We start from the raw sequence: 22,220 nt of genomic DNA on the forward strand, positions 1-22,220 counted from the left end.
GAGTGGCATGGACATATATACACTACCAAATGTAAAATAGATAGCTAGTGGGAAGCAGCCGCATAGCACAGGGAGATCAGCTCGGTGCTTTGTGACCACCTAGAGGGGTGGGATAGTGAGGGTAGAAGGGAGGGAGATGCAAGAGGGAAGAGATATGGGGATATATGAATATGTATAGCTGATTCACTTTGTTATAAAGCAAAAACTAACACACCATTGTAAAGCAATTATACTCCAATAAAGATATTTAAAAAAAAGAGAATAAAGGCACTGTGAAATACTTTTCAGGTGACTTTGCCTAACTAACTGGGAAGAAGATGACTTTTGTTTAAAAGAATAATAAAGGAGGGACTTCCCTTGTGGCGTAGTGGAGAGTGCAGGGGGGCCGGTGTTCGACCCCTGGTCAGGGAACTACATCCCACATGCATGCCACAACTAAGAGTTCGCACGTCACAACTAAGGAGCTCACGTGCTGCAACTAAGGAGCCCTGGAGCCACAACTAAGACCCGGTGCAACCAAATAAATAAATAAATATTTTTTTTAAAAAAAGAATAATAAAGGAATCCTTGACAGCTTTATTTCATCATCTCTTTTGAAGTGCTTCTAAAAGGCAGTGAAACCTATATAAGTGATTCATCATATTTCCAATTCAAAATTAAGTGTATGTTTAAATAAAAAATTGTAATTTTAATTTATATTTGGAACACTATGAGTGCTTAAAAGCTCAAAAAGTTCATTTTTATAAGAGTGGTAGTTTTACTCTCTACCCCACCCCCCCAACATGATTCATTTTTTAAAAATAAGTGGTGCAGGGACTTCTCTGGTGGTCCAGTGGTAAAGAATCTGCCTTCCAATGCAGGGGACTTGGGTTTGATCCCTGGTCAGGGAACTAAGATTCCATATGCCGCAGGGCAACTATGCCCGCACGCCACAACTACTGAGCTCATGCACCTCAACGAGAGAGCCCGCGTGCTGCAAACTACAGAGCCCACGTGCCCTGGAGCCTACACACCACAACTAGAGAGAAAACCCACACGCCACAGCTACAGAGAAGCCCATGCACCACAACTGGAGAAGCCCGCGCACCGAAATGAAAGATCCCGCACACCTCAATGAAGATCCAACGTGTTGCAACTAAGACCCAATGCAGCCAAAAAAAAAAAAGAGAAAAAAGTGGTATAATGGTTAATTTCATGTGTCAACTTGGCTCGGCCACAGTGCCCAGATATATCATCAAACATTATTTTGAATGCCTTCTGTGAGGGTGTTTCGGATAAGATTTACATTTAAATTGGTAGACTTTGAGTAAAGCAGATTGCCCTCCATAATGTGGGTCAGCCTCATCCAATCAGCTGAGGATCTAGATATAACAATAGACTGACCTCCCTGGAACAGCGTGGAATTCTCAGGCAGTCTTTGGACTTGAACCGCAACACTGGCTCCTTGCTGAGTTTCCAACCTGCCAGTCCACCCTGCAGATTTTGGAAACCCCAGCCTTCACAATCATGTCAGCCAGTTCCTTAAAATAAATCTCTTCATCTATATATCTATCTATATCTATATCTATCTATATCTATCTATATATCTATATCTATATCTATATCTATATCTATATCTATATATATATATACTATTGGTTCTGTTTCTCTGGAGAACCCTGGCTAATACAGGAGGCAGAGAGGTAACCAACTTCCAAGTAGCTTTTAAATACTAAAGGCTTCATTTTGTAATTATATGTGATGGTTCACCTCATTTGGGGCTCCATTGACATCAGATAGAGGTATGAAAAATTTAGTCAGTTCTGAAAAAAATTTCTCTGAAGAGAAAGAAAATTCAGAGTATCAGTGAATTATGTGTCTCTCATATATGGCATACAGCAGTGTAGCTGATATAAGTGATCTAGCTACAGTAATTATCAGAATAGCTTTCCTACACAGTTGCTTGTACACAGAATGTTACACAAGTTTTCAAACCTAATTTAATTTGCAAAAAATAATCTCCAGGGACTGCCCTGGTGGTGCAGTGGTTAAGAATCCACCTGCCAATGCAGGGGACACAGGTTCAATCTCTGGTCCGGGAAGATCCCACATGCTTCAGAGCAACTACTGAGGCCCACATGCTCTAGGTCCCATGTGCCGCAACTATTGAGCCCACGTGCTGCATCTGCTGAAGCCCAAGCGCCTAGAGCCCATGCTCCGCAACAAGAAAAGCCACCACAATAAGCCCTCGCATGGCAACAGAGTAGCCCCCGATCTCCGCAGCTAGAGAAAGCCTGAACGCAGCAACAAAGACCCAACTCAGCCAAAAATAAAATAAAATTTTAAAATAATAATAATCTCTAAAGGAGTCTAAATATATCTTTAGATGTTCTCTTTGTCCTTCAGGATATATTTTCTATTTTAAAATAATGTAGCATGCGCCAACTTTAAAAACATGTTACTGTAAAAATCTTAGAAAATATAGGCAAGCAAAAAAGTAAAAATAACAATCTTCCGTAATTCCCCTACGCAGAGATAGTCACTGTTAACATGTTGTGTTTCCTTTTAATCTATTTTTATCTATGGGACTATATCTAGATTCCCTGCCTCCCGTATTTTTTTTTTAACAAAAATGGATGTATACTGCACATAGATTTGAGACTGCTATTTTCAGGTAATATGTTTGTAAATTTCCCTGTGACCTATTTTTGGTTATCTCATGCACTTTTAAGAAATTTACCTTTTCTTCCTTTCCAGTTAAGAGAGGATATTGTCGAACAGAAATATATAAAGTATATTACTACACTGAGGAATTCAAGTATATGTGTTAAATTTTTCTCTTCTGAAATTGTACTTTCAAAACTTTGAAATCACTAAGATTTTCACATTTAACTACAACACAAAGTCTATAATACAGAAAGAATATTAATAATCTCTTTAAGCTAAAATACAAATTCCCTTGGGATCGACATATACACACTACTCTTCTTGCCTCAGCACAAAAGAATTCAGAGATGAAGTGATAGGTAAGAAATGGATTTATTTAGAAAGAAACACACTCCACAGACAAAGTGTGGACCATCTCAGAAGGCGAATGAGCCTCGAAATATGCTGTGGTAAGTTTTTATGGGTTGGGTAATTTCATAGGCTAATGAGTGGGAGGATTATTCCAATTATTTCGGGGAAGGGGTGGGAATTTCCAGGAATTGGGCCACCGCCCACTTTTTGACCTCTTATGGTTGGCCTCAGAACTGTCACGCCGGTGGGTGTGTCATTTAGCATGCTAATGTATTACAATGAGCATATAATGAGGCTCAAGGTCTACTGGAAGTCAAATCTTCTGCCATCTTGGACTCAGTTGGTTCTAACCAGTCTTTGTCATGTCCTATGGCTGTATCATTGTTTTAAAGGTTGTGCCCTACCCCCTTCCCTCCTGTTTCACTACTATATATAAAATAGATAACCAATAATGACCTACTGTATAGCACAGGGAACTCTATTCTGTAATGACCTATATGGGAAAAGAATCTAAAAAAGAATGGATATATGTATATGTACAAGTGATTCACTTTGTTGTACACCTGAAACTAATACAACATTATAAATCAACTATACTCCAATAACATTTTTAAAAAATAAAATATAAATTTCCTTCCATGAAATAATAAACTCAAATGAAATAATCAACTCAAACGTCTACTTTACATAGATATTCTCTAGCAAAGGTTGGCAAACTACAGACTATGGGCTGAATCCAGCCTGGTGCCTAATTTTGTACAGCCTACAGCTAATATGGTTTTTACATTTTAAGTGACTGGGGAAAAAATAATAGTAACATTTTATGACACAAAATTATATGAAATTCATATTTCAGTGTCCATAAATAAAATTTCATTGGAATACAGTCATATTTATTTACCTATTGTCTACAGCTGCTTTTACACTACAATAACGGAGTCCTCATGACTGAGACCATATGTAGCATTCTGAGCTCTTATTAGTGCTGCTACACACTACAAATCACAGTAACACTTTTTTTTTTTTTTTTTTGCGGTACGCGGGCCTCTCACTGCTGTGGCCTCTCCCGCTGCGGAGCACAGGCTCCGGACGCGCAGGCTCAGCGGCCATGGCTCACGGGCCCAGCCGCTCCGCGGCATGGGGGATCCTCCCGGACCGCGGCTCCCGAACCGGGGCACGAAGCCGTGTCCCCTGCATCGGCAGGCGGACTCTCAACCACTGCGCCAACAGGGAAGCCCACAGTAACACATTTTTACTTGACAGCATTTCATGTGCCATGTGTATCGCCATACTGTGACATTTTATTATTAGTTTTATGACCAGCATATACCTATCATGTCAAAACAAAAAAAAAGAAAATGGTAAGCTTAAAATATTCCACCTTTTTTTTTTATTGCGGTGCGCGGGCCTCTCACTGCTGTGGCCTCTCCCGTTGCGGAGCACAGGCTCTGGACGCGCAGGCTCAGCGTCCATGGCTCACGGGCCCAGCCGCTCCACCGCATATGGGATCTTCCCGGACCAGGGCACGAACCCGTGTCCCCTGCATTGGCAGGCGGACTCTCAACCACTGTGCCACCAGGGAAGCCCAAAATATTCCATCTTTAAGATACTGTGAACTGCAGATTATTTTGTTAACAAATTAGATGGCAAAGCATTATGTTTATTACGCAGTGAACCTATATGCTAAAAGAATACAATATATGTCGACATTACCAGACTGAGCAGTCATTACAATATTCAAATCACAGAAAACAGAAAAGTTAGAAAAAGTAAATATAATATCTCATCATTGTAAAATTTCTTCACCAAAAAAAAAAAAAAGAGAGAGAGAAAGAAAATTAGGCTGCAACCAAAGTAATTTCCAAGTGGCTCATTTGTTAGGCAAGCAAGGAAAGTCATTTACTTATGGTGTGTTAATTAAATGATGTTTGACTGCAGCAGCTGAAGAAATGTATCCAGAAAAAATAAACTTGTTTAAGATCGTTAGCCTTTAGGTAAGAACAGCTGCTTTAAGTGTTGAGCACACTGGGAACATCAATAGTCAATTTAAATTATTTAGTGAAGCCTAATTATTTTGAATCGTTTTCCTTGGCTCTTAATGAGTTGACAGGTGTTATTGAAACTGCTCCTTTGTTCTGTTTATTCAAGGAGTCAATTTTTCAAGTGACTTTAGAATTAGCCTTTATGAATAGGCTGTATTGAACAGGTGAGAATATTTTTAAAGAAGTTGAGAAAACACTAATTCAATACACCTAAGTGGAATCTTCTGTTTTAAAAAGGTAGAAAAAGCCTTAGTTTGACAGATTTACAACACTTGTGAAAATGTAAGGTGTAAAGCCTATGGTTATAACATCATTGTATTATTAATTAGCAGATTCTTTGTGGAAAACATTTGAATCCACCACGTGTTGAGCCAGTGGTGTCAACAATAAACTTCATTTGTTCTTATGGGTTTACCATCATCAGCCCATGAATTTTTGTCAGAAATAGCAGCTGAATATCCTGACTTGCCCTACCACACAGTGTTTGATGACTTACCAGTGGTATCATTTTATTATTATTATTAATTTTTTTTAGCTCAGGGCCAAGATTGAAATTTTTTCAAATGAAAAGAACCTCCCTTAACCACTATTTTGGAACACTTATTGAATGGCTTTAGGATTCGTTTTTTGCTAATTTTGATCATGTGATGATGCTTCTTAACAAACTCAAGCTAAGGACAATGCAGCACTTACATGCAAAACTTATTCTGTGGTAAAGTCATTTCAATAATCACTAACGTTATTTGATTCAAAAGTTAAAAAGGAAGCTGTCCATTCTCAAACAAATTTGCAGTGGTTATATTTTTCGAGCTCAAATTACAGTTTTAGTAGTGTTGTTGAGACCTCAATGCAAATGCAAAGAAAATTTCCATGTTTCAAGACCAATTTAACTGTGCATTTTGGAGCTTTCACTTAACTTTCAATTGGAAATAATTAATCTGACATGCTAAAAGGAAAATATCAAGAAAATAGTCTAATTCTATAATTGCCTTCCAAGAGATTAATATGTTCAATTTAAATCATATGTCCTTGGATTGATGGCAGTATTTGTCAGGGTGAAAAGACATTTTTCAAAGACAAAAGTTGTAAAATCTCATTAGAGATCAGGATTAACAGATTAATATTTGCAATTGATTTTGATGATAGGGAAATGTTAAGAGAAATGTTATCCTCCCCCTCCCCAAAAAGAATTTCATTCTTTTCTTTAGTAGATCTGTTTTACAAAAACGTACTCAATATTATTATATTTTAAATTTTGTCAATGGATATATTGTGGAAATTGGTTTTCTCTCTTGTTATAGAAATACTTATATAAATATTCTCAATTTTGCCTCTTAGCCCATGAAGCCTAAAACACTTAATATTTCCAAACCTCTGTTCTGGAGGAAATAAAATCTGAGTAGGAAATTAGCCAGTGAAAGGGAGGAAAGATTCCAGCCAAAGAAGACAGCTGGGGCACATGCGTGAGAACCAATAGAGTATGTGAACAGTACTAAGCAGTTATTGCATTCTGAATCATATAAATACCATGCTTCGTTCCTCTTGCATTTTTGAGCCAATCGGTAATACCAGTTTCTTCCAGAAGATGGCTCCCTTCATTTAGCCAAAATTTTATTATGAAACATTTCCAACATACAGAAAATTTGAAAGAACTTTACAGGGAACACTCATAAACCCACCACTTTGATTCTCTTATCAACATTTTATTATACTTATTTTATCACATATCTATCCCTCCCCTCCATCCATCTCGTTTTTTGATGTATCTCCCTATATACTTCAACAAGTATTTCATTAACTAGTGTTCAAAATTTATTTAGTTTCCTGTTTTTTTTAAATAATAGTTACGGTAATTCCCTGGCGGTCCAATGATTAGGATTCCGAGCTTCACTTCAGGGGGCACAGGTTCAATCCCTGGTCAGGAACTAAGATGGTGCATGCCGCGTGGTACAGCCAAAAAAAAAAAAAAAAAAAAGATATAAAGTAAAATTTACATGAATACTCAAATCTTAAATGAACATTCACTGAGTTTTGACCAACTGTGTTTAATTAACCCAAAATCCATAAAGACATAGAACATTACCATTAAAACAGAAAGTTCTCTCATACCCTTTCCCATTCAATAATTCCTCTCCCACCCAGAAGCAACCACTGTTCTGATTTTTTTTTCCATCATAGGTTAGATTTGTATGGTGTAGAACTTGATACACACAGAATCATACAATATGTACTTTTTTTTTTTGGTAAGGCTTCTTTCATTTAGCATAAGGTTTTGGGGACTCATGTTGATGAGTAAGTCAGTAGTTTATTCCATTTTATTTGAGTAGTAGTCCATTATATGAATATATATTATAGTTTGTCTATATATTCACATTTGATACAACACCGAGAGTGTTTCTTGTATGTATTATGAATAAAGATGATATAAACATTCTTGTATAAAGTGGGTTTTTGTTTGTTTTAAAAATTTTTTAAATTACAAAATAATACAGGTGGTACTTATTCCTCCTATTTTCAGGATTGAATTGCGGGGCTTAAATCTTTCAATCCCTAAACACTTTATAATTGTTTGAAACTTTTTATCATGGAAAAGTAATTAAAAGAGTACATAACAGGACTTCCCTGGTGGCACAGTAGTTAAGAATCCACCTGGCAATGCAAGGGACACGGGTTTGATCCCTGATCTGGGAGGATCCCACATGCCGCGGAGCAACTAAGCCCATGCACCACAACTACTGAGCCTACACTCTAGAGCCTGTGAGCCACAACAACTGAGCCCACATGCTGCAACTACCGAAGCCCACGCGCCTAGAGCCCGTGCTCCACAAAGAGAAGCCACCGTGATGAGAAGCCCGGGCACCGCAATGAAGACCCAATGCAGCCAAAAATAAAGAAGAATAATAATTTTTTTAATTAAAAAAAAAGTACATAACTATATAGACTATTGTGATGAACTCTCCTACACAACACCCAGCTTCAACTATTATCCACTTCTGGCCAATCATTTTTTTCATCCATGCCCTTACCCACTAGTCCCTTCCTCAGATTATTTTAAGGCAAATCCCAGCCATCCTGCTATTTCATCTGTAAATATTTAGTATGTATCTCTAAATTTCAATATAAGAACTCTTTTTTTTTAATTAAACACACAGTACAATTACAATAGCTAAAGAATTGACAGTACATCTTAATATCAAAAGTCCAGTCAGTATTCAAATTACCCCTATGGTTTATCCAGCTTGGTTGTTCAAATCAGGCCTCAGTTAAAATCCATATGTTGCAATTAGTTGAGGAGGCTCTTAAATTTTTTTTAATCTATAGGCAGAGCCAGCTTCAAGTTGTGCAACCTATGCAGTCACACTGGGTCCCTTGCTCAGGGGTATCCCATGCTTGGAGTTTAATGCTCTGCAGTCGCTGTCTTGAAAGTCTTAATAATTGTATCCTTGCATTTGTGTTTTTTAAGTGAAGTATAATGGGACGATAGAGCATGTGCCTGGGGCTTGCCACCTCAGCTCCCTTGTAGGCCCACTCCTTGCAGCCTCCTCTCTTTCCAGGGATGGGTTCCAGAGGGCCGCTGGTTCTACAGTCCCTTGACTCACTCCTTCCCCTCCCCCTCAGCTCTCTCCAAAGCAGGCAGCACCATCATGCATTATGCCAGTTTGACATCTACCCAGGAGGATGGTGGAAGGAGATGGCTGGCTGAACTTCCCAGCAGCACTGAGGCAGTTTGTTGGTCCGGTGCCTCTAAGGAGGGGGACCTGAGAGCAGGTAGGCCTGGAATGTTCATGCACAATGTCAAGTCTCAGGGCAGGACCCTGGGCACCTATGAGGGGCTGCATTGGCCCAGCGAATGTCCTTGCCTGAGAGAGCATGAAGTTAAATAGCAATTGAAAAAATATCATGAAAGGTCGAGAGATAGATTGCAGAAGAAAGGAAATAGCTTATTTTAGTACTTTAAGGACATCTTTTTCCTGCTTTTTGACAAAGGGACCCCATACTTTCATTTTACACTGGACCCTGCAAATTATTTATATAGCTGGTTCTGTTCATTCGTTCTTCTCTCTCTCTCTCAATTTTACATGATGTTGAAGAAATTAAGTCATCCTGTAGATGCCAGTTGCAACCATGTGGAGTCATTTCACATGTTCCTCTGTCCCCTATAATTTATATAATGGGTAGATATGAAAACTTGATTAGAGTTATATTTTTAAGAGAATTCTTTAAATTTTAATAATGCTTCATAATTTTAAAGAAAGATTCATAATTGTTCACTTAGTAATTTATTGATTTATTGATTTATTTATTTTGCGGTACGCGGGCCTCACTGTTGTGGCCTCTCCCGTTGCGGAGCACAGCCCCCGGACGGGCAGGCTCAAAGGCCATGGCTCACGGGCCCAGCCGCTCCGCAGCATGTGGGATCTTCCCGGGCCGGGGCATGAACCCGTGTCCCCCGCATCAGCAGGCGGACTCTCAACCACTGAGCCACCAGGGAAGCCCCACTGAGTAATTTTTAAACCTAGTTATTTTCTAATCTAGTTACTAGGCATTCCTTTCAAAGCCCTCCCTGAGGCCAATGCCTGAGAGTCTTGGGATTGATCAGCCTACTGGGAACGCTGATGATAGATTCTAAAAAGGCAGGATCCCTCCCCACAACTGAGGAGAGAATGCTATTGGAAGAAAACACTAAGATTGGTGCCTAAGTCATTCCGAAGGCATTCGTGTTTACACATTCCTGTTGTTGTCTTATTTTAACTTTTTCTGCCTCTTAACGCTGTCAAAATTCTTCCATAGGCTTCTGTGAGATGACTGTCATGGATATCTATTTCCTTTGACCTCATCTGCTCAGCCTCCTTCAGTAAATTCTTTCTCCATTTCTCCTATCCCGTAAATATTAGTATTTCCTGATTCCTTTGGCTGACTCACTCTAGTCACTCTTTCTAGGGGTGGCAGACCCAGAGATGCCCTATCCAGATCCCTCTTCAAGCAAGAGCTTGAAGACATCATAGTTAGCAATGTCCTCCAGCTGTCAGCAGAGTCTGGCTCAGATGCTGAGCACCACCTCACTTAGGTCATGAACTCCCTGGGTCAACCCACATCTGCTGACTAAGCAAGGTGGGGGTATAAAGAGAATTGATCATTTGACTCAAAAAGGGATACTCTGACAGGCAATAATTGTTCCAGAGCTCCTGGCAGGGTTGACTGGGGTTTAGTTGGGCCAGTAATGCATTTGCCTTCTTCTGCCTAACATTGCTTCCTCCTTCCTTTCATAGGACCTGGTCCCTAATAAATACCTTTTACTCTAAACATAGTCTCAGTAAGTGCTTCCAGAGAAGACAGCCTGTGACAGCAGGTGATGCTATCCCACATATTCTACTATCACCTATAGATCCATTACTCCTAAAATACATCCTATTCCAAACACTCCTCTAAACTTGTTTATCTTCCCACTACACAATTCCACCTTAACATCCTACGGGCATCGTGAACTTGGTCTTTCCCAAAGTGACCCTTTCCTCACAAACACGCTCCTTCCTCTTATCTGTCTTCTTTTGACAAATGATACCGCTATTCACTAAGTCTCCATCTTCAAATTTTCCTTACTTCCTGCATTATCTATTGCTATGTTAACAAATTATTCCTAAAACAAAGTAGTTTAAAACAACGAACATTTATGATCTCACCATTTTTATGGGTTAGGAATTCAAGAGGGTTTATCTGGGCGGAAACTGGAAGAGCAAGAAACATGTTCTACCCCAGAGCCTCCGGAGGGAGCACGGATCGCTTGACTTCAGCCTAGTGATACTGATTTCAGACTTCCAGCCTCTAGACCCATAAGAGAATACATTTGTCATGTTTTAAGCCATCAAGTTTGTGGTTATTTGTTACAGCAACCACAGGAAACTAATACAGCAGGAGACTATGTATAAAAGGTGAAGAAACAGTGAAGAGAATGCTCTGTTCTCAGGAAGTATATAGACGCCCAGAAAAGCACCAATTTTGGAGTGAAGCTGTCTTTTGCCTATGAAAGAGAAAGGATAAAGTCTGCAAAAATTTATGGATGGTGTTGGAAACTGTGCTTTATGACACTATATAAAATGCTTTTAGGGGTTTCTGTATAATTTCTTCTTATTATAAGAGTGTTTGAACACAATGTAAGGTGTGATACATACAAAGTGTTATAAAGAACCCTGAAATGCCAGCTCTAGGAAAGAGTAAAAGAGCTAAAATCCATAAGACCGAGTCTCCTGCTTTTCCTCCACGGAGTTAGACCAAAAATAATTTCGAGGACCGACAGAACAAAATCTTCCTAAAATGCTTGGGAAGGGACTATAAATTCTGGGGTTCTGTGAAGTAAACAGATCCAAAATCCTGCAGGTAGATCTTGGCTCCACCCTCTACTCACATCCAGCTCTGCCTTGTGGAGCTTGTAGAAGCCAGGACTATTCCAGAAAGATTTTTTTTTAAGTGATCAAACAATTTTATCACCAGTAATTTAAAACAAAGAAAGTTAGATGGATGTCAGAGTCAAGTTCAAAAACCATGGAAGCTGAGGTATCCATCTGCCTGTAGTCTATTTAGACAAAGTCTTCTAAGTATACCAGACACTCTCAACAGCTGGTCAGAGTTGGTCAGGCTGTCAAATTCCTTCCCTTTGCTTCTTTGGTTTTTCAACTCCATTCATATCTCTATTCATTCATTCTTGAGATTGTTTCCAACATATGTGCAGCTTTCTTAATATCAGTCAGCCACCTTGTTGGACTTTTTAAATCTCTTCAACCACCTATTTGCAGAACTTTTTAGGGTGCGTTGCTTATATAGAGAGTGTCCAGAAGAAGGAAATTTCCTACTCTACCCATTTTGAGTTCTTGTGGCTGGACTAATAATAAAATCAACACACAACAGATGAACAGGAGAAAAAGAAAATTAAACAAATTTAATTCATGTGCACAGAGGTCTCACAGAAATAAGTCCTAAGTAAGAAGTTGCAAAAGCAGGCAGCTTTTATATTTTTTAGACAAAGGAACAATAATTAGTAAGGAATTTAAGCAAAGTTTGGGCTTTGGGTAGTAAATTAGTATCAAAGTTTGTTTACACAAGCTTCTGTGCCCTGAATTCCCTATCTCTGATAATAATGATGTCTTCCTATCTTCTGGTACAGTACAGCGAGAGAGTATGAGAGATTTATTTCCTGCTTCCAAGGGGACACAGAGGAGGGTCTAAGTATCCCTCTTGCACCTACCGGTTCTTAAGTAACATGAATGCAAAATATCCACTATGCCATTGAGGCATACTTTGGAGCAGCCTGCCAATGGGCTCCAACAACAGCATAAACCGATCATTAGATTTGTTTCCTAGTCAAGTACTCCAGCCTCGCACACAATTCAAGGATTCTCTTTTGCCATTCCCCATCATTTGCTGAAGTACAGAGCATTACAGAAGGGGTCAAGCGATCCAGGCATCGGCCTTCCCGGTGGGCCCGGGCAGGGCTGCCTTTTCCAGAGAAGGGCTTTACCGTTTCCTGAGCAACCACCGGCCGCTACCCCCACACCCCCGCCTCTAGGTAGCAGCCGGCAGCCTGGCAATCGACCGCCACCGGCAGTCGTCATTTTGCAATGCTTCGGCGCTTACTTAATATAGAGTTTGTAAACTAAATGAATTAATGTATGCATATGATTTAGCACGAGTCCTGGCACACAGAAAGAGAACACTCAACGAACGTTAATTATAATTAATGCAAAACGCCATCAAGCACAATTCCATTTGCACGGCCTCAGAGACAGTTCAGATGTCCTTATTTTTTTGCAAATGTGGAAACTATTACAATTTAATTTTGTTAGTTAAGGAAATGGGCCAGCACAGAAGGCAAAATATGATTTTAGGTTTTACCTAAGCGGTATTCATCTATACATCACTAAACTATAAGAGGGAGGGGAGAGAGGAGCCTCTTCTCTTTACCTCACGTTCCCTGCAGTAGGACGAAGCTCTAGGAGAGACGACAGAATGACTCAGAAAGCAACTGCCTGCCTGTCCCTCCCTCCCCGCCTGTAGAGCCTTAACGGCCTCTAGCACAGTTACTCCAGAGGCAGACGGCCACCGGGGAACTCTAGACGTGTCTCCCCGGCGAGGTGACGTCATCACCGAACGCCGGGGTTAGGGAAGAGAATTGTGGGAGGAGATTGCTTTCCCACGACCTTATAAGGGCTTTTCCCATGATCCTTTCCTTCTTTTCGCCATCTTTTCTTCTCGCCGGCGCTAGCAGCAATGAAGTAAGCAGGAACCTTATATCCCAATCCTCTTGCATCTTCGGGCAAAGGGCCTCTCCGGCATCCCAGGCATGGCTTCTTCTTTCCGAAGATATCCCCTACCCCACCTAATGTGCTTTCGCTTTTCGTTACAGGGTCGAGCTATGCAGTTTCAGCGGGTACAAGATCTACCCAGGACACGGGAGGCGCTACGCCAGGACCGACGGGAAGGTGAAAGGCCGCTTGGGCTAAACGCACCTTTGCTGCTAAGGAAAGACCGGTCTCGTTCAGTCTAGGCGGGATCCTTCACCACATCACCCTTGGTCCCTGAAAAGCTTGTTCCGGGGACCCTGTGTGCAATGATTGTTAGGATCAGAAACCTCTAAGTGAATCAGTCTTGAGCTTTGATCGAATGTAAATCAGGTCGGAAGTTAGGAGCTTGTGTAACATTAATGTTCCAGTGTAAGGGCAGTGGGCCACCGGGGTATTTGGCTATTTTATGGGCACCAGGTCCTTTTGGAATCTCGGGAGGGACAGGAGTTAGATGCCTTCCAGAATTTGACACCCAACTCTCCTCTGCGTTATGAACTTAGGTTTGTCTACTCGAGAAAAGGCAGGGCGAAACGCAGAGTTTCCTGCCAGTTCTGTGATACAAGCCTTTTGGTCTGTATGGGCCTCAGTTTTGTAAAATGAGAGGATAGAATTAGAATATTAATTCACTAGTAATTTCAAGCTCAAGACTCCTACTTTGAACTTGTCACGACAGGTTTTCCAATTTCTTAATGCAAAATGTGAGTCGGCATTCCTTTCCAAGAGGAATCCTCGTCAGATCAACTGGACTGTCCTCTACAGAAGAAAGCACAAAAAGGGACAGTCGGTAAGTGAAATGCACTTTCATGTTGTTGAAACTGAGCATCATTTACTGCTTTTTAAAGTTAAATGAGACAGTATGTGAAAGTACTTCTAACTGAAAAGCATCAGACAGTGAAGTGAAAATGATGGATATAGAGAGTGCCTCCTTATACATCTTAGGCTCACAGTAAAAATATCAAGTTGAAATTTGAAAGCATTCCCCCTTCCAGAGTTAGGTAAATTACATTAAGCTCACTTGGGTTATAGTGCACCATTAAAGTGTTTAAGATGTTCAAGTGGTGGCAACTAAATAGTTCTGTGAAAACTTGGTATTGGTTATAATGCTTATAGAATTATTCCCAATGTAGGTATCATATTGTGGAGTCTTCCAGCATATTAGTTCTTAAAACTGGTTGTGTTTTTTGAAGTGGTCTTTTAGGTTGTTGAAACAGATTTTTGAGAAAAGGTTTGAGTGTCATGGCAAGAGAATTAGTATTCAGGAGGCTTGTGAATATTTAGTGAGTGAGCACCTCCTGGGTGAAAGACATGGCTAGGTATTATGGGAGTTCAGAGGAAGGAAAAATTCTAAATAGGGGGATGTGACATACCCAGTAGGGTGGCCGTTATCCAAACGGGGGTGGGGGTGGGAGGAATTACAAATGTTGGTGGGGATGTGGAGAAATTGGAACCCTGTGCATTGCTGAATGAAGATGGTGCAGGCACTGTGGAAAGTGGTTTGGCAGTTTCTCAAAAAGTTAAAGAGAATTACCGTCATATGATCTAGCAATTCCATTTCTAAGTCTATATACGCAAAAGAATTGTAAGCAGGGACTTAAACAGATTACTTGTACACTGATGTTCACGGTGCTGTTATTCACAGTAGCCAAAAGGTGGAAACAACCAAATGTCCCATCAGTGGATGAATGGATAACTAAGTGTGATAAATACATACAGTGAAATATTATTCAGCCTTAAAAAGCTGACAGGCCTGACATTATGCTAAGTGAAATAAGCCAGACACAAGAAGACAAATATTGTATGATTCCACTTTTATGGGGTACCTAGTTGTGGACAAATTCATAAAGACAAAGTAGAGGTTACCAGGCAGGACTAGGGGGGAAGGTGGAATAGGGAGCTATTATTTAATGGGTGCAGAGTTCGTTTTGAATTATGAAAAAAGTTCTGGAGATGGAAGTTGGTGTTTGCACAATATTACAATGCCACTGAATTACACACTTAAAAATGCTTTAAAATGGTCAACTTAATGTTATATATATTTTACCACAATAAGAAAAATATTTTTTAAATGGATTTGAGGTAAGAAAAATATAAACAGGTAAATACTGGCATTTTCTACAATAAAATTTCACCTCTGTATAAAGTTTAAAGTATTGGTAAAACGAGCATTTTGGTTAACCACAAATGTGCCCTCTTTTCTCCATATGTCCTGTTTAAAAATTTTAAGATATTTTGCGTATCCCTGCTTTAATAAATAGTTCATTTTATTTTTTCTTGGACTTAGACAAGATCTTTTTTCTCACAAGCACTGTAGCATAGGTTTCAGTATAGAATCTGCAGCAGATGTGTGAATTGTACTGTCTTGACTCCCAGACATTCCCTACATTTGGTGGCTTTCCTGTCTTAAATCATCTACTAACTTGACTGTTTCTCCCAGTGTCAATACTTGGAGTAAAAACAAAATAGAGTTGAGGTTTGATAATTTTTTTCCGAAAGCACATTCTTTATCATAAAGTCTTGTTAAGATCACTTTTAAAGTACTATTCAGTTAACTTCCTTAGAGTTTAACTTTCTGTTCTTCTAAATAATGGCCAGGATTTGTAATAGATGGTTTAACCAATCCATAATCGGAAAACTTATCTGTGTATTGTAGTATTTTACATATAGATACTTTAAAAATATATATTTGTATGTATATTTCATTTCAAATAATTGCATGGATTATTTTTGGTCTTTTTTTTTTGCTGCACTGTGCAGCATGTGGGATCTCAGTTCCCCAACCAGGGATTGAACCTGGCAGTGAAAGCCCAGAGTCATAACGACTAAGCCACCAGGGAACTCCCTGGTTGTATATTTCTGTGGTCTGAATTGTGTTCCCCCCCAAATTCATATGTTGAAACTGAGCCTCCAAGGTGATGGTTAGGAGGTGGGACCTTTGGGAGGTGATACAGCCATGAGGGCAGAGCCCTCATGAATGGAATTAGTGCCCTTATAAAAAAGGCCCGAGAGAGAGCTCATTTGCCCCCTTCTGACATGTGATATATTTCCTTTCTTCCCGACATTCATGAAGCAAGGTTGCTAAGTGTGGTCCCCATCTTTTTGTTCTGTAGGAAGAAATTCAAAAGAAAAGAACCCGCCGTGCAGTCAAATTCCAGAGGGCCATAACTGGTGCATCTCTTGCTGATATAATGGCCAAGAGGAATCAGAAACCTGAAGTTAGGAAGGCTCAACGAGAACAAGCTATCAGGTGAGGAAGCTTTCATTATGAGCATTTCAGCTGTTGGAATGGATTTTAGGTTATGTTTGGGTTTATAGGCACAGAAATCTTAATCTCATGTTATTTTGTGTTGTGTTACTTGCATCTGTATAGGAATTGTGAAATTGTAAACACTCATGTTTAATAATACAGAAGTTTATACTATAGTCTAAATGATTTGTTGAAATTCTATATACAATTATAAAGATACTGTACAATTTCTAACAAATGTTAAGCTCACTTGGTGGTTAATGACATTTGTTAATAAATCCTTTGGATTTATCATACAAATAATTGCAGGTGGGGAAGGAATATGTTAATTCTACTTTTCCCAAACACTAGCCTCTTGTTAATAGACTATACCCTTAAGGAGTAAAGTGCTTTGCTTATGTTATTTTTAACCCCACAGGGCTGCCAAGGAAGCAAAAAAGGCTAAGCAAGCATCTAAAAAGACAGCAATGGCTGCTGCAAAGGTAATTGTGGGATTATCTTGGATTTCTCATTTAAAGCAACAGAAAGACTTATTTTTAATCCAAATTGTGGTAAATGAAAGTTTCAGTTTTTTTAAGGAATTTAGTGCAAGGCTCTAATGGAAATGGTGTCCATAATTGATTTCTGAGTGAGTGATTCCGGTCTCCAGAGAGGTCCCTTTGCTAAAGCCAAATGCGTATGTTAGTGCTATATAGAAATAGAAAGGGGGAAAATAAAGGTGTTTTAAAGTTTATTTTGAAATAATTCTAGATTTTCAGTAAAATTTTCTATAATTGTACAGAATTTACCCAGCTTTTATCAGTGTTAATTTCAATAACCATAGTAAAAATTTCAAACCAAAAAATTAGCATTGGTCCTTCTTCTGTTCTTAGGATACAGTTCAGGGTCCCACACTGCATCTAGTTGTGTCTCTTAACTCCTTCAATCTGATATCTTTGTCTTTCGTTTATATTTCATATAAAGGTGGACTTCATAATATTAGGAACACAGATAATTAGGAAAGCAGTCTAGGAAACAAACAGAATCTGGGCATAAGAGAGCAGTGATTGGGGGAAAAAAACCAAAACAAAACCTCACATGGAATAATGCCACATAACATATTGTCTTTTTACAGGCTCCCACAAAGGCAGCACCTAAGCAAAAGATTGTGAAGCCTGTGAAAGTTTCTGCTCCCCGTGTTGGTGGAAAACGCTAAGTTGGTAGCTTGGATTTTTAAATAAAGATCTGACTATAACTAGATTGTGGTGGAATTTTTACTCCTAAATTAGGCATGTTCAGCCTACACAGTAATAGCTAAACTACACAGTTAGGAATTTAAGAGCTAGGTGGGTTTTTTTGTTTTAATAAATTATTTATTTATGGCTGCATTGGGTCTTCTTTGCTGTGTGGGCTTTCTCTAGTTGCAGTGAGCAAGGGCTACTCTAAGTTGTGGAGCATGGGCTCTAGGCGCGCGGGCTTCAATAGTTGTGGCGTGTGGGCTCAGTAGTGTGGCTCACGGGCTTAGTTGCTCCGCGGCATGTGGGATCTTCACAGATCAGGGACCGAACCCGTGTCCCCTGCATTGGCAGGTGGATTCTTAACCACTGCACCACCAGGGAAGTCCAAGAGCTAGGTATTTTTTAAAGAGTTCATTTCTTGGGAATAGTGCCTCCTAATGTAAGCCTCTTGGAGAGATGTTAAGCAAGATGATGTAAATAAAATAAGATCTATATGGTTAAATGCAAGCTTTGCTCAGCTGAGGCTATAAGGGCATGTTACAGACTGCATTGTCTAAACTTTTTTTGTTACATAGCTACAAGTACTAGGATGTTGCATAGATTTTAGCCAGGTTGATTGCTAAAAGATGCATTTTTTTCTTATGTCTGCAGAAAGGAAGCCTTCTTAATGAGTTATTTTCTTGTTAAATTACCCTTCTCCATAATAGACACATTTATTTCATATTGGGGATGCCTTTTGGTTCACTAGTATCTCACCTTTTAACGATTAGCTTATAGCTGAGTTAAAACTACTTAGAACTATCACCTGTATAATCTGCTCTTGCTTCCAGAAAATAAGCTTAAATGAATACAATTTCTTTTACATAAATGGGGTAAGGAAAATAGTAATTGTAATTGTTGTTAAGAATAGGCTTACAGGGCTTCCCTGGTGGCGCAGTGGTTGAGAATCTGCCTGCCAGTGCAGGGGACACGGGTTCGAGCCCTGGTCTGGGAAGATCCTACATGCTGCGGAGCAACTGGGCCCATGAGCCACAATTACTGAGCCTGCGTGTCTGGGGCCTGTGCTCCGCAACAAGAGGCCGCGATAGTGAGAGGCCTGTGCACTGCGATGAAGAGTGGCCCCCACTTGCCACAACTAGAGAAAGCCCTTGCACAGAAACGAAGACCCAACACAGCCATAAATAAATAAATTAAAACTTAAAAAAAAAATTGGCTTGCACTTCTTCAAAAAGCAGATCATCACGTACCACACTGTGCTAAGTTGCAAGGAAACGATGAACAAGGTACATCCTCTTGAGAAACATGCTTTTTATACATAGGAATAGTATGTGAAGGTAAAATACATCAACACTGCCCCTCACCTCCATTCTATCCAGGGTGATGGAATTAATGATTATATCTGGTGCTTGTTAAATTCAGGCATTGGTCTAGGTGTTGGGGATAAAACAGTCTTTGGAGGACTTGAAAACTGAAAAGGTTTATAAAGTAAATATACATATACAAGGTAAGCTGGTTGGCTGGCTTTTGCTTAGATTTTGTTTGGAAAAAAACCCTTTTTATTGTGATTTTTAAAAAATATATGAAAAAAGAGGTCATGCAGCTGTGAACAGAGAAAGCTTAAAAGCCAGTCAAAATACCCAACGTGAATGCAGAGCTACATGTTCTTACTTCTGAACACAATAAAATGTCCCCTTAAAAGCACTGCTTTTTTCGTCTAAATGCCTTAAAATGGAACTGCCCATTCTGATTAACTTTGAGTCCTGAACAGCTTGCAGCTCAGGACAGTATAAACACTAAATACTTGTTCTCACAGGACAGCAAGTTTAGCTTTTCTCAGGAAGACCACTGGACCACGTGTAAAACATTTTACTAAAACATTTCTCTATTGGCCCAAAGGCACAGAGGAGAATCCCAAGTTTCAGTGGACTTCTCAGGGTTTTCACGGGGTGTGTTTTGATAGAAACTGATTTGGGTGTGGAGGGATTTCGACTAACTTAGCTTCTCTTAGCCATGTCCACAACTTGTTTACTTAAAATTTTAATCTACTTACATTAAATTTAGTTTTTTTTAATGTGTTTTCTTTAAAGGTTTATTTTTAATTTTTATAATTTTGGCTGCATCGGGTCTTAGTTGCGGCACGTGGGCTCTTAGTTGTGGTGGTGGGTTTTCTCTAATATAGTTGTGCGCAGGCTCCAGAGTGCATGGACTCTAGTTTGGGCAGGCAGGCTCTAGCTGAGGTGGGCGAGCTCAGTAGTTGTGGCATGCAGGCTTAGTTGCCTCGCGGCATGTGGGATCTTAGTTCCCTGACCAGGGATCGAATCCGCATCCCCTGCACTGCAAAGCGGATTCTTACTACTGGACCACCAGGAAAGTCCCACATTAAATTTAGTTTTAAAGGAAGTCTATTTCACAGCAAAACTGGTGGTGCTGGCCCAGCACATATACATCCCTTGGAGGGTGGATTTGGAAATCCATTCTGGGTGCCCCACCCCTTGGGAGCAGGGGTGTGTCTCCATCTTCTAATTCCTCCCTCACCCAGCTGTAGTCTGTGGAATGAGTGGCCCTAAGGCCTGGTAGTTCTATCTTTCCTCAGGGCCTGGGAGCTCATGTACCTACAGCTAGAATGTTCAACTGCCTCAAACAACCGGGCCGTTTGGAAATTCCTGCAATCCCCACCCCCAAGTGCTGGGGAACTGAGTGCATCCCGCTTTTTTTTGTTGTTTTAATTATTTCATTTATTTAGCTTGCGCTGGGTCTTAGTTGCGGTTCGTGGGCTCCTCTGTTGTGGCATGCAAACTCTTAGTTTGCATGTGGGATCTAGTTCCCTGGCCAGGGATAGAACCCGGATCCCCTGCATTGGAAGTACGGATTCTTAACCACTGCACCACTAGGGAAGTCCCGCATCCTGCTTTTTGAGCCCACTGTTCTCACCATCTGTCCACACCTATCTCCAAAGGGTCACCTCACTCTGACTGCAGACTCTAGGCTGGGAGAGGAGAGGGTTGGCCCAGAGTTTTCAGGCTCCAATAAAGCACCGCGCAGTCTGAGCCGCCTCGGCCTTTTGTGCATTCAGTATATGTTGGGTGTAAAATGGAGAATTTTTTCCCCTAAGTTTATGTAAAAATATATGCCAATAAAGCTGTAAGAAAACACTGCTAGCTGATCTTCCTCACTCCTTGCCAACATGACTACCTTCAGGTAAAAAATCGTCAATACATAAGCTGATCATTCCAGAAAAATGACTATTCCATGGGTAGTTAGGAACCAGCAGTCGCTTAGAAATTACATTAACTCCTATCACGGAGGGATTTAGATTTTATAACACTTAACTGGAAGCTACATTTCCATGTGAAAGGGCTTTCTTTGGTCTTACATCCAGTGGCTAATATTATACTAGGGGCCTCAAAATCTGGCGCTTTTATGTTGTCGGGTGTCTCAAAACGTAGGCGGGGTCAAAAAGACTCCTTTACACCTTGGGGTATTTCCGACGGGATTAACAACTGCCCACCACCGCCTCCTACACGTGCTCAGATCCTGGGAAAGAAGGGAAAAACAAAAAGGGAAACTGCCAGGACTTAAGATGTCTGCTCAAAACCACTTCGATTTCCCAGGAAGGGCCTACCCGCTACCAAAATGTCCGTCCGCAGTCCTAACGTCACTTGGTCGGCTAGATCAAGCTAGAAAGCCATTGCGCTCCAATCAGGTCTTAGCCCCCTCACCCACTGCCCTTGATTTGCGTCACTTCCGGTGGTGCAGCAGCCATTTTGTCAGTCGCCAGCGGATCCCGCGCGCTGGAGAAGTGCAGTTCCTTTTGGTTACCAACTCGTCAGTTCTCCCTCCACGGTGCGGGCGCCCTCGAAGAGCACTCACCACAGACACAGCCAGTCCTCCCTACAGTGCCGCCACTGCTGTTGCATCCGCCCGGAACTAGTGCGCTGTCTTCCTCCCTTGCCACTGACAGGCGCCCTCGGGGAGCCGCCGTCAGCGATGTCAAGCGAGGAAAGCTACCAGGCCATCCTGCGCTACCTGACGAACGAGTGCGAGCCGTACGCGCCGGGCACCGAGGGTAATGTCAAGCGTAAAATCCGCAAGGCGGCCGCCTGCTACGTGGTGCGCGACGGAACGCTGTATTACCAGCGGAGGCAGCGGCACCGCAAGACCTTCGCCGAGCTGGAGGTGGTGCTGCAGCCCGACCGGCGCCGGGGGCTTATCGAGGCTGCGCACCTGGGCCCGGGCGGCACTCACCACACCCAGCATCAGACCTGGCACGACTTGTCCAAGACGTACTGGTGGCGAGGTAAGACCTCGCCCGCGGTAAGGGGGGAGGGCGGGCGGCTTGCTCCCAGAAAAGGCCCGCAGCCAGAGGCGGGCCTGTCTGGGCACC

General features: G+C 41.0%; 2 protein-coding genes across 2 annotated transcripts in view; both read left to right on the forward strand.

Moving 5' to 3' along the window:
• Positions 1 to 13,258: 13,258 nt before the first annotated feature.
• Positions 13,259 to 17,858, forward strand: RPL24 (ribosomal protein L24). Its single transcript, XM_082654166.1, has 6 exons — positions 13,259 to 13,306; positions 13,438 to 13,513; positions 14,049 to 14,159; positions 16,483 to 16,619; positions 17,038 to 17,101; positions 17,734 to 17,858. The coding sequence occupies exons 1-6, from the start codon at positions 13,302 to 13,304 to the stop codon at positions 17,812 to 17,814; spliced, it is 474 nt and encodes a 157-aa protein (XP_082510292.1). The 5' UTR covers positions 13,259 to 13,301; the 3' UTR covers positions 17,815 to 17,858.
• A 3,711-nt stretch (positions 17,859 to 21,569) lies between these two features.
• The window catches only part of ZBTB11 (zinc finger and BTB domain containing 11), a 35,385-nt gene continuing 34,734 nt past the window's right edge, over positions 21,570 to 22,220 (forward strand). Inside the window, exon 1 of the mRNA XM_082655203.1 lies at positions 21,570 to 22,133. Within this exon, the coding sequence (XP_082511329.1) occupies positions 21,824 to 22,133 (310 nt within the window). The 5' untranslated portion in view covers positions 21,570 to 21,823. The remainder of the gene's footprint in view (positions 22,134 to 22,220) is intronic.

This window comes from Grampus griseus (genome assembly GCF_964374135.1).
Source record: "Grampus griseus genome assembly, chromosome: 5".
Classification (NCBI taxonomy): Eukaryota; Metazoa; Chordata; class Mammalia; order Artiodactyla; family Delphinidae; genus Grampus; species Grampus griseus.

Excerpts from the sequence above, each read along its gene's own strand:
- RPL24 (XM_082654166.1), top strand. Across the intron at positions 13,514-14,048 it reads ACGCCAGGACCGACGGGAAG|GTTTTCCAATTTCTTAATGC; the intron begins GTGAAAGGCCGC and ends TTGTCACGACAG. Across the intron at positions 17,102-17,733 it reads CAGCAATGGCTGCTGCAAAG|GCTCCCACAAAGGCAGCACC; the intron begins GTAATTGTGGGA and ends GTCTTTTTACAG.